The sequence below is a fragment of the Dendropsophus ebraccatus genome, chromosome 1 (genome assembly GCF_027789765.1).
Source record: "Dendropsophus ebraccatus isolate aDenEbr1 chromosome 1, aDenEbr1.pat, whole genome shotgun sequence".
In the NCBI taxonomy this organism is placed as follows: Eukaryota; Metazoa; Chordata; class Amphibia; order Anura; family Hylidae; genus Dendropsophus; species Dendropsophus ebraccatus.
Window position 1 is genome coordinate 180,322,493 of NC_091454.1, and position 12,625 is coordinate 180,335,117.

A 12,625-nucleotide genomic window follows, 5' to 3' on the forward strand; every position below is an offset into this window, starting at 1 on the left:
TTTTCTTTTCAGTCTAAAACAGTGCTCTCTGCTGCCACCTCTGTCCAAGACAGGAACTGTCCAGAGCAGTAGCAAATCCCCTTAGAAAACCTTTCCTGCTCTGGACAGTTCCTGTCTTAGACAGAGGTGGCAGCAGAGAGCACTGTGTCAGACTGAAAAGAAAACATTTCCTGCAGGACATACAGCAGCTGATAAGTATGGGAAGACTTTTTTTTAGATAGATGTAAATTACAAAACTATAACTTTCTGAAACCAGTTAATTTGAAAGAAAAAGATTTTCGCTGAATAACACCTTTAAAATTGTAACTCGATGGATGCTATTTTAGTAGCATCTGCTTTTACATGGCATAAAAGCCTGAAAAGAAGTTGTATAGGTCACATGACATGCATGTTTCTGTTGTCATTGTAGGAAAAAATGGAGAGTGCAGCGTGTGTAAGTCACCTTGCCGCACAACTGTTCTTACAGATGAGGTACGTGCAGGATATGTGAAGGATATCTCAGTCACCTTCTTTATGTCTAGACCTAACAGGCAGACTTAAAGGGATTATCCAGCGCTACAAAAACATGGCCACTTTTCCCCCTCTCGTCTCCAGATTGGGTGGGGTTTCAAATTCTGTTCCATTGAAGTAAATGGAGCTTAATTGCAAACCACACCTGAACTGGAGACAAGAGAAGGGGAAAAGTGGCCATGTTTTTGTAGCGTTGGATAACCCCTTTAAGTTGGTTTCAGATTGTGTAATGTGGGAGCTACAGGGGGGCAGCCTCAGTATTTATTAGGGGTGTGGTAAGAGGAATAGGTGGACTACTGCACGGCCGTAGCTAGGGGGGGGCAAAGGGGGCAGCTGCCCCGGGCGCCGAGACCAGGGGGGGGGGCGCCATCACAGGAAGCAGAGAGAGGATCACAGTGGATGAGGCAGCCTAGAAGCCTCCTGCCCGCTGTCCCTGTGTGGGGAGGCAGGGGGCGATTTTTACTTAATCAGGTATTTCCCATTCTGTATTGTCTCCTGGCTGCTGTTTTGCTGTAATTTGCGCAAAATCGCTGCATTTTTACCGTGTTTTTGTGCAAATCAGGGCTAAACAGCAGCCAGGAAACAGTACAGCAAGGTTACTGTGTAGATGGTAAAGGACCTTGACATGTGACTATGATATCACCGCAGATCCTGTATGTACACTGCACTATGGAGGAGGAAGAAAGACAGGTGTGTGGGAAGGGGAAGACAATCAGGGGTGCACAGTGTGGAGTGAGGAGGGGGCCAGGGGGGTGCTGGGTGACACCAGTCTGGGATGGGGGAGCACACAAGAGAGTTGGGGTCCAGTGTTTATTTAGGGGTCTGGTCTGGTTATACGTTATTCTATACTTAACCCCTTAATAACTGCCCTCTCCAAATATATATCACATTTATATAAACCTCACCTACTGTCTGCAAGGGTAGGGAACCTTGGCTCTCCAGCTGTTGCAGAACTACAACTCCAATCATGTCTGGACAGCCAAAGTTTTAGCTTTGACTGTCCATGTATGATGGGAGTTGTAGTTTTGCAACAGCTGGAGAGTAGTGATGAGCGGATACTGTTTGATCGAATAGATATTCGATCGAATAGTAAGGTATTCGATCTATTGAATATTATAGAATAGTTCGCCGAATATTCAATAAATATTCGATAAGCGTTCAAATCCCCCAGCTTTCGTTTTTACCTCCAAGTGGTCGAGTAGATGTTTTCCAATAATTGAATACTTGTTCCCATAGACTTTAATGGGATCGAATATTCAATCAAATATTCGAATATCTGTACAATATTCGTACGAATATCGAATATTCAAATATTTCACTATTCGCTCATCACTACTGGAGAGCCAAGGTTCCCTACGCAGATCTATAAAGCACCTGTCTCTGTATATACAGTGACCATGATACAAGAGTTATTTTTCTAAATTATTTCTATTTTAAATTTGGTGACGGGATACCTTACTGGAGGTATTACTGCAGTTGTCTCCGCTGCTGAGTGGAGTTGATCGAACCTTGGGAAATCCTAGGTTCAATTGAACTCGAACACTCACGAACCTTCCGCATTAGATTGCTGATGCCTTCCCGGTCCGTGGGAAAGGAGGAGACTGCCCAGGGACCCGCCTGGAATTCCAGGATTCAGCCTAGGTCAGTACTTGGGCACTCTCCTCCTTTCCCACGGACCAGGAAGGCATCAGCAATCTAATGCGGAAGGTTCGTGAGTGTTCGGGTTCAATTGAACCTAGGATTTCCCGAGGTTTGATTGACTCTACTGCTGAGTGTACCTGTGCATTAGGAGATGGCACCACAGAATCACATTACACTGGGTGTCACACTGGAGATAGATCAGGAAGCTTCGCCTCCTAATTCACAGGTACAGACAGCAGGGAGCAGAGACAACGGTGCCTCCTCCAGTACAGACAGCAGGGAGCAGAGGCAACGGCGCCTCCTCAGGTACAGACAGCAGGGAGCGGAGACAACGGTGCCTCCTCAGGTACAGACAGCAGGGAGCGGAGACAACGGCGCCTCCTCAGGTACAGACAGCAGGGAGCGGAGGCAACGGCGCCTCCTCAGGTACAGACAGCAGGGAGCGGAGGTAACGGCGCCTCCTCAGGTACAGACAGCAGGGAGCAGAGACAACGGTGCCTCCTCAGGTACAGACAGCAGGGAGCGGAGACAACGGCGCCTCCTCAGGTACAGACAGCAGGGAGCAGAGACAATGGCGCCTCCTCAGGTACAGACAGCAGGGAGCAGAGACAATGGCGCCTCCGTTAAGGCAGTGGGAGTCTGATGGATGCCTGATCCTTCTCTCTCCCAATTCATCTGTGATTGGAGAATCGGAATGTCCCCATGCACTAAACAGCCTCATTTGTTCATAGTGCAGCAGAGTCCCATATCAATGGCACCATGTGCCTCTGTGTGCGGTCGCCTGTGAGAATCAGCAGGTTTGGATGCCCTTTACTGTTAGATTCTCTTTATATTTTAAATGTGAGGCTACTTACAGACATTTTGGAGCACAACCATTACAATAACTGCTATTGCCTATGATAGGAATACATTAGAGTGTACCTGTTGACGTAGTTGTAGGTCTGGGTGGTAGTGCACATCTCCACACTATATCTAACGATCAATGGGGGTCTCAGCACTGAAATCTATATTTAAAGTGACAGTGCCTATTTAAGTTACTCGATTGTTAATTGCTAATGGTTAGAAACACTTGTCTGTCCATTGTACTTAAAGGACATACACACCATTAATGGACCAGCTGTCACAGTGCAGCAGTCTCTAGCCACTGCCAGAAGGGGATTGTACATATAGTTTTATAATAGTTATAATAATACCTATATTTCCTTCACAGACAGATCCTGCTATTAAAATGTTGTTTATGGATATAAATGTTCTCTGCAAAAAGTTTACAGTAGAGCTGACACAAGTAAGTAACTTGTATCCGTTCTCCTATAAGCATAATCTTTGTGCTTTACGGTCATTTGTTATGTGAATACTCATTTGCAGGTTATAGAATTTCAAGAGAGTCATAGGCATCGATTACTAGCACATTACAAAAGAAAAGTAAGTGTCATCAGGCTGAACAAAAATGCACAGGGAACAAAGTTTTAGTGTTTCATTTTTCTGTGTTGTTACAATGACACTAAAATTAACAGATCATCTTTCCTGACTGGAGATGAGCGAACCTCAGGCATGCTCAGGTTTGTCCAAAACGGCAGAAGTTGGACGCAGCCCTAAGGCTGCATTCCCACGTTCCATGATCCTGACGGATCACGGACGTGGAATGCCAGTAACGGAGTCCCTTGCGCCCGGACAGCATCTGTAATTAGATGCTGGGAGCGGGGGAGACTGTATTCATAAGCGCTGCGCTGTAATGAATCAGCCGCGCGGTGCTGATACTACAGCGCGGCGCTTATGAATACAGTCTCCCCCGCTCCCAGCATCTAATTGCAGATGCTGTCCGGGCACAGGGGGACTCCGGTACTGGCATTCCACGTCCATGATCCGTCAGGATCACGGAACGTGGGAATGCAGCCTAAGGCTGCCTAGAAAACATGCATCCAACTTCTTCAGCCACTGGTATTCAAATGCTCCATGCTTAAGTTGCTCATCTCTACTCCTAACCTGTTTCTTGTGTTATCCAGTTATCCAGCACTACAAAAACATGGCCATACTTAACAAAATACCACATGTAAACCCAGTCTGTGTTTTCCTCTGTTGAGACCCTTTCATACTGGCTGATTATTGGCTAAATGAACAATTATAGAAATGCTCCCTCCAAAGCAGCCCATGCACAAAGGGCCAGCAAGCAGCCAACGGATGCGAAACCACTTGTGCATCGGCTCTCATATTTTAACAGCCAATAAAATCGCTGTTATCAGCTGCAGCAATTATTTGTGCAGCCCTACAATTAATTGGACAGTGCAAAGGCTTAGTAAGGGTATGTGTAAATTAGAGTCTCTTTAATGTATATATTGGTTTTCATTTACTTCAGGCAGATAAAGACAGTGGAACATGAAAACTTATATTTGCAAAAAGTGTGAATTTATTTACAGTGATAGAACGGTACACAATAGTATCGTACTGTACCAGTAAGGGTATGTGCACACTGAGGAAAAGGCGAGGAATTGAAGAGGAATCCGCTCTTATTTCAGCTTGAAATTCCTCCCGTAAAATATGAACAGAGCAATGTCCCATTGTATTCAATAGGATTTCCTTTCTGTTGTTCACACTGCAGAATTTCTGAGCAGAATTTTCTGCAGATCCGCTTTCCGTCCTAAGAATTGACATGTCAATTCTTTGGGCGGATTCTGCTAGAGGAATCCTATAGAAGTCAATTAGGGCTTAAAGGGGTACTCCCGCCCAGGGGTATTTTTATTAGATATTGCCGGGGAGGGGGTAGTTATGGACGCCAGAGGTCACTTACCTCCCCGGTTCCAGCGTCAGGTCACGGATCGCGCCGCCCCGTACACCTGTCCCGCGCCCTCTTCCCGGTGTGAGCTGCCACATGAGACGTGACATCTCAAGGCAGCTCAGCCATTCAGCGGCCGTAGCGGAGTCCCACCTTGGCCGTTGAATGGCTGAGCTGCCTTGAGACGTCACGTCTCATGAGAAAACCTACTATCCAGACCAGGAAGCAGCCGCGGGACAGGTGTACGGGGCGGCGTGATCAGGGACCCAACGCTGGAACCGGGGAGGTAAGTGACCTCCGGCGTCTATAACCACCCCCTCCCCGGCAATATCTGAAAAATATCCCCGGGCCGGAATTCTGCTTGAATTATGCTGGCATTTCGCTCAAATTCAGCTTGAATATTGCTCAAATTCTGCTCATATTCTGCCTAAGCTGAATAGGCGAGGAATTTCAAGCAGAAAACTTTCCTCTACAATTCCTCGAGAATTCCTCAGTGTGCACATACCCTAAAAGAGCAATGATCACCTAGACCAGGGGTACTCAACAACTTTTAGTGAAGGTCCACTTACCGGGGTCTATTGTCAGGTGAAGGTCCAAGCTGAACATCAGTAGTGTTTTGTTACTTTTCACAAACGTTCAACTATTTACATACAGAATTGCTGCTTATTAGCGGGAAAACTGGCATTTTCTCTCTCTCACCAGCCCTTTGATATTAGGTACAAAGGGGGTGACTGCCCTAGTATTCTATAGCCCCCCTGTTTCTCCCCCAGTTGTATATAGCCCCCCTGTGTGCTCTCCCCCAGTAGTATATAGCCCCCCGTGTGCTCTCCCCCAGTAGTATATAGCCCCCTGTTGCTCCCCCAGTAGTATATAGCCCCCCTGTGCACTCTCCCCCAGTAGTATATAGCCCCCTGTGAGCTCCCCCCAGTAGTATATAGCCCCCCTGTGCACTCTCCCCCCAGTAGTATATAGCCCCCCTGTGCACTCTCCCCTTCTAGTATATAGCCCCCCTGTGAGCTCCCCCAGTAGTATATAGCACCCCAGTGCGCTCCCCCAGTAGTATATAGCCCCCCTGTGCGCTCCCCCAGTAGTATATAGCCCCCCAGTAGTATATAGCCCCCCTGTGCGCTCTCTCCCAGTAGTATATAGCCCCCTGTGCGCTCCCCCCAGTAGTATATAGCCCCCCTGTGCGCTCTCCCCTTGTAGTATATAGCCCCCTGTGCGCTCCCCCCAGTAGTATATAGCCCCCCTGTGTGCTCTCCCCCAGTATTATATAGCGCCCCCAGTAGTATATAGCCCCCCTGTGCGCTCTCCCCCAGTAGTATATAGCCCCCAGTAGTATATAGCCCCCCTGTGCACTCTCCCCCAGTAGTATATAGCCCCCCTGTGCGCTCTCCCCCTGTAGTATATAGCCCCCCTGTGCACTCTCCCCCAGTAGTATATAGCTCCCCTGTGCGATCTCCCCCTGTAGTATATAGCCCCCTGTGCGCTCCCCCCAGTAGTATATAGCCCCCCTGTGCGCTCTCCCCCAGTAGTATATAGCCCCCCTGTGCGCTCTCCCCTTATAGATGGCCCCCAGACAAAAAAAAACAAAAACAAACCACAACTCACCTAGCACCTCGCTCCCCCGCTGCGGATGTCTTCTTTTCTCCTGTCGGCCTGGCCCCCAACTGATACGCGCTCTCTGGGGATGTCCCGGGGATTCCCCAGCAGAGCGCGCACCAGTGACCTCAGTGTGCGCCGCCGGCCTGAACTTCTCGGAAGTACAGGCCGACGGCGTACACTGAGGTCTTTGGTGCGCGCTCTGCTGGGGAATCCCTGGGACATCCCCAGAGAGCTCGTATCAGCCAGGGGCCGGACCGACACTGCCCCCAGCCCCACAGGCGTACTGAAATCTAAGGACAGGAGGCATTGCGGTAGGGAGCGGGACACATGGGGGCAGTTAGTATATAGCCCCCCTGTGCACTCTCCCCTTGTAGTATATAGCCCCCCTGTGAGCTCCCCCAGTAGTATATAGCCCCCCAGTGCGCTCCCCCCAGTAGTATATAGCCCCCCTGTGCGCTCCCCCAGTAGTATATAGCCCCCCAGTAGTATATAGCCCCCCTGTGCGCTCTCTCCCAGTAGTATATAGCCCCCTGTGCGCTCCCCCCAGTAGTATATAGCCCCCCTGTGCGCTCTCCCCTTGTAGTATATAGCCCCCTGTGCGCTCCCCCCAGTAGTATATAGCCCCCCTGTGTGCTCTCCCCCAGTATTATATAGCGCCCCCAGTAGTATATAGCCCCCCTGTGCGCTCTCCCCCAGTAGTATATAGCCCCCAGTAGTATATAGCCCCCCTGTGCACTCTCCCCCAGTAGTATATAGCCCCCCTGTGCGCTCTCCCCCTGTAGTATATAGCCCCCCTGTGCACTCTCCCCCAGTAGTATATAGCCCCCCTGTGCGCTCTCCCCCAGTAGTATATAGTCCCCCTGTGCGCTCTCCCCTTATAGATGGCCCCCATACAAAAAAAAACAAAAACAAACCACAACTCACCTAGCACCTCGCTCCCCCGCTGCGGCTGTCTTCTTTTCTCCTGTCGGCCTGGCCCCCAACTGATACGCCCTCTCTGGGGATGTCCCGGGGATTCCCCAGCAGAGCGCGCACCAGTGACCTCAGTGTGCGCCGCCGGCCTGAACTTCTCGGAAGTACAGGCCGGCGGCGTACACTGAGGTCTTTGGTGCGCGCTCTGCTGGGGAATCCCTGGGACATCCCTAGAGAGCTCGTATCAGCCAGGGGCCGGACCGACACTGCCCCCAGCCCCACAGGCGTACTGAAATCTAAGGACAGGAGGCATTGCGGTAGGGAGCGGGACACATGGGGGCGGTTAGGAGGTCTGACCAGGGGTCCGGACAGCTGGCCTCCACGGTCCTGGTTCGGACCGCGGTCCGCCAGTTGAGGACCCCTGACCTAGACAATCATTCAGTATGTTGCTTCTTGTTAGTCCATCTAAGAGGGACTTTTTTCTTACTATAGATGTTTAAATAAACTAACATGTGGTGCTCACCACTTGGGGACGTGCCCTACTTTGACACTGCACATTTACTGTCCATTGGACAGGGCACAGTTCTGTGACAATAGGCATGATAACACCCATTTGTCCATTCCCAGTCTAGGTGGCAAAACTGTCCATTATTATACTATTAGTGTCACCCTGGCTGCAGACTAATCCATTTTGAACATTTGCTTTTGTCTTGAGATAACTTTATTGGACTCTTTTCCAGATTTTTTTTATTGCAGCCCCACTTTTTATTTTTCATGGTACATGTCTTGTTGGTTTAGATAGCAAAGTTAGAAGACGCAATTAAGGAACTCACCCAACAATTACAAAGGTAAGAGTTTTCTTTTTGCCTGCCATTACATGACAGATTTTTCTTAGTTTTTCATTTGTTTAGATGGCAGTATAAAAATAAAATACCTGTTTGCTAATCATTTGTTCGGCTAACAGCCATATTTATTGATTCTGAACAATTGATGAGAGAACCTACCGTTCAAACCCAGATACTCCGCATTTGACTTCAGCTGCCTGACAAAGTCGGATGCAGCCCTAGGTGTCCTGGAAAAAATTGATACAGCCGTAGGTAGGGCTGGGCGGTATACCGTGAAAATACCGATACCGTCCATGGCGTCGGTTAACCGACCTCAACTCTGCCAGGACGGTATCTGCGGTATTTCACAGTTTTGTGCGCTGTATGTGCAGATGCAGGGATGTCGGCGTGTCAGAGCCAGGCAGGATGTGGCTGCACCTGATCGAATGAGAGGAGTCTTATCCGAGGCCCGAGACAGGAGGGGGATCACTGAGCACTGACACTATAGCCCAGGGATCTGGCTTATCTCCCTCCCGGGCCCCAAGATGCGGACACTGAGCCGGTGGAGCCCCGCGGCCGAGTGCAGCCTCGGAGTGTCTAGTGTCCTGCACTCCCCGGGCAGTGAACGAGGCACAGAGCAGAGGTCTGCAGGCTGAGGACCGGACTGCTGCTCGGGTGACAGCGCTGCCCCATCCCCCTCCTGTCACTGCCGGACCCGTCCTATCAAACAGGGAAATTGCTTGGGGCCCCCCTTCTATCCCCCATCCGTGTGACTGAGGAGCAGCAGCCTTCAGGAGGTAAACTTACTACTGTGCTGCCATCCACACAGCCCTCCCCCGTCACTCCTAGCCGGCACCGGTCTTCAGGAGGCACACTCTGCCGGGTTGTAGATCCTCCCATTGTGTCCAGGGAAAGGGACAGTGTCTGTGTAGCAGCATGTTAGTGCACGGAGGAGCCGCTTTCTTGTTTAGTTTCCCTGACGTGCTCTGTCTCTTATCACTGACACCTGAGGCGAAAGGAGAGAGCGGTTTCTTCATCTACACTCAGGCTCTGGCTGTCCCTGGAATAGCAGAGCTGTCTCAGTTCCTAGTCACCACATGTAACACTGGATGTCCCTGGAATAGCAGAGTTGTCTCAGTTCATCTAGCTCTAGCTATCCCTTCAGTTCCTAGTCACCACATGTAACTGGCTGGAAGGAAGGGAGACAAGTCTCTGTATATACACACACATGAGGAAGGGGGGCAGTCTCCCTTCCTCCTGTGTGTATATATAGAGACTTGTCCCTTCCTGTGTGTATGTAGCTGTATAACTCTGCTAAGACCCCTAATAATGACAAATAATAGTCACAATAGACTAAATACACAGCCTTGAGTTGCTGCTCAGTAAGTTACTGGTTTTTTTTTAAAATACTTTTTAGGGTACAAACACCCACACCGTATACGCAGCGTATTTACTGCTACGATATGCAGCAGATTTGATATTGTGTTCAGTTATTTAGATCTAATCTGCTGCGTATTTGCGGCGTATCGCAGCAGTAAATACGCAGCATATATGCCGTGTGTGTTTGTATCCTTAGAAAGAAAATATCCCCAATTTGGCACATACAAGTGGGTGTGGCTTGCAAAAAGAGGGTGTGGCTTACAAAGTGGCGTGTCATAGTTATCGTTCAATTATCGTTATCGCAGCTACATGTGCGATAAACCGCGATATTGATTTAAGCCAATATCGCCCAGCCCTATGTAATGTAGTATATATGTGACGGTAATGGGGGTCTACAGTGTAATGTAGTATATATGTGAGGTAATGGGGTCCGCAATGTAATGTAGTATATATGTGAGGTAATGGGGGTCTACAGTGTAATGTAGTATATATGTGATGGTAATGGGGGTCCACAATGTAATGTAGTATATATGTGATGGTAATGGGGGTCCACAATGTAATGTAGTATATATGTGATGGTAATGGGGTCCGCAATGTAATGTAGTATATATGTGACTGTAATGGGGGTCCGCAATGTAATGTAGTATATATGTGACTGTAATGGGGGTCCGCAATGTAATGTAGTATATATGTGACTGTAATGGGGGTCCGCAATGTAATGTAGTATATATGTGACTGTAATGGGGGTCCGCAATGTAATGTAGTATATATGTGACTGTAATGGGGGTCCGCAATGTAATGTAGTATATATGTGACTGTAATGGGGGTCCGCAATGTAATGTAGTATATATGTGACTGTAATGGGGGTCCGCAATGTAATGTAGTATATATGTGACTGTAATGGGGGTCCGCAATGTAATGTAGTATATATGTGAGGTAATGGGGGTCCGCAATGTAATGTAGTATATATGTGAGGTAATGGGGGTCCGCAATGTAATGTAGTATATATGTGAGGTAATGGGGGTCCGCAATGTAATGTAGTATATATGTGAGGTAATGGGGTCCGCAATGTGATGTAGTATATATGTGAGGTAATGGGGTCCGCAATGTGATGTAGTATATATGTGAGGTAATGGGGTCCACAATGTGATGTAGTATATATGTGAGGTAATGGGGTCCACAATGTGATGTAGTATATATGTGAGGTAATGGGGTCCGCAATGTAATGTAGTATGTATGTGACAGTAATGGGGTCTACAGTGTAATGTAGTATATATGTGACAGTAATGGGGTCCGCAATGTAACGTAGTATGTATGTGACGGTAATGGGGGTCCGCAATGTAATGTAGTATATATGTGAGGTAATGGGGTCCGCAATGTGATGTAGTATATATGTGAGGTAATGGGGTCCACAATGTGATGTAGTATATATGTGAGGTAATGGGGTCCACAATGTGATGTAGTATATATGTGAGGTAATGGGGTCCACAATGTGATGTAGTATATATGTGAGGTAATGGGGTCCACAATGTGATGTAGTATATATGTGAGGTAATGGGGTCCACAATGTGATGTAGTATATATGTGAGGTAATGGGGTCCACAATGTGATGTAGTATATATGTGAGGTAATGGGGGTCCACAATGTAGGGATGTCACGATACCAGAATTTTAAGTTCGATACCGATACCAGCTTTCTTATTTCGATACTAAAGTTTGGAAAAAAAAAACATGTAAAAATACAAATATACTGTAATTTCCCCCCGCCCAGACTGCGAATATGATGCCCCTATGTACAACATTTTTATTTATCTGACTTTTTGATCACTTTGGATACATTTAATAGTTCTGACAATTATGCATGCAATGGTTGCAAAATACATGTATGTTCCTTTTTTTTTTTTTTTTACTTTGAAATAAAGGGAAAAGGGAGATTTTTGGAACCTTTATTATTATTATTATTATTATTATTATTATTATTATTATTTTTTTTTTTTATTTTTTTTAAAAACACTTTTTATTTCCCCTCTACCTCGCAGCATACCTCCCTATGCACTACAATTCCCAGCATACCTTCTTATGCACTACAAGTACCAGCATACCTTCTTGTAGTGCACAAGGAGGTATGCTGGGTGTTGTAGTGCAGAGGGATGTATGCTGGGAGTTGTAGTGCACAATGAGGTATGCTGGCATGTTGTGTCAGGAGGCTGCTGCACAACTGCAACTCCCAGAATACCTCTTTGTGCACTACAACTCCCAACCTACCTCCTTGTGCACTACAACTCCCCACAAGAAGGTATGCTTGGGGTTGCAGTTGTGCATTAGCAACCTCCTGACACAACAACTCCCAGCATACCTTCGTATGCACTAAAACCCCCACATACCTCCTTGTGTACTGCAACTCCCCACAAGAAGGTATGCTGGGAGTTGTAGTGGACACTGAGGTATGCTGGAACTTGTAGTGCACAAGGAGGCTGCTAATGCACAACTGCAACACCCAGCATACCTTCTTGTGGGGAGTTGTAGTGCACAAGGTGATATGTTGGGAGTTTCAGTTGTGCAGCAGCAACCTCCTGGCACAACAACTCCCAGCAGCATACCACCTTGTGCACTACAACTCCCAGCATATTTCCTTGTGCACAAAGAGGTATGCTGTGGGTTGTACTAGTGCACAATGAGGAATGCTGCTGGGAGTTGTAGTGCAGCAGCAACCTCCTGACACAACTCCCAGCGTACCTCCTTGTGCACAACTCCCCACAAAAAGATATGCTGGGAGTTGTTCCACTGTGCCGGCGGGCCCTGGGGGGACGGCGACAGGATTGTGGAGGGACCCCACTGCAGCGGCAGGTCCTGGTGGGAGAGCTAAAGGGTGCAGGGAACCCCGCTGTATTAGTGGGTCCTGGAGTGTGCGGGGGACCCCCGCTGCACCGGCGGCTCCTGGAAGGTAGAGAACTGGAGGGTGCGGGGGACGCCGCTGCACCAGC

The 12,625-nt window shown here is 48.1% G+C and overlaps 1 protein-coding gene across 1 annotated transcript in view; it reads left to right on the forward strand.

Annotated features, from left to right (window-relative positions):
* RNF212 (ring finger protein 212) overlaps positions 1–12,625 on the forward strand; it is a 64,830-nt gene that overhangs the window by 7,762 nt on the left and 44,443 nt on the right. The window contains exons 3-6 of the mRNA XM_069958875.1: positions 410–471; positions 3,362–3,436; positions 3,517–3,573; positions 8,237–8,286. Coding sequence (XP_069814976.1) covers positions 410–471; positions 3,362–3,436; positions 3,517–3,573; positions 8,237–8,286 — 244 coding nt within the window. The remainder of the gene's footprint in view (positions 1–409; positions 472–3,361; positions 3,437–3,516; positions 3,574–8,236; positions 8,287–12,625) is intronic.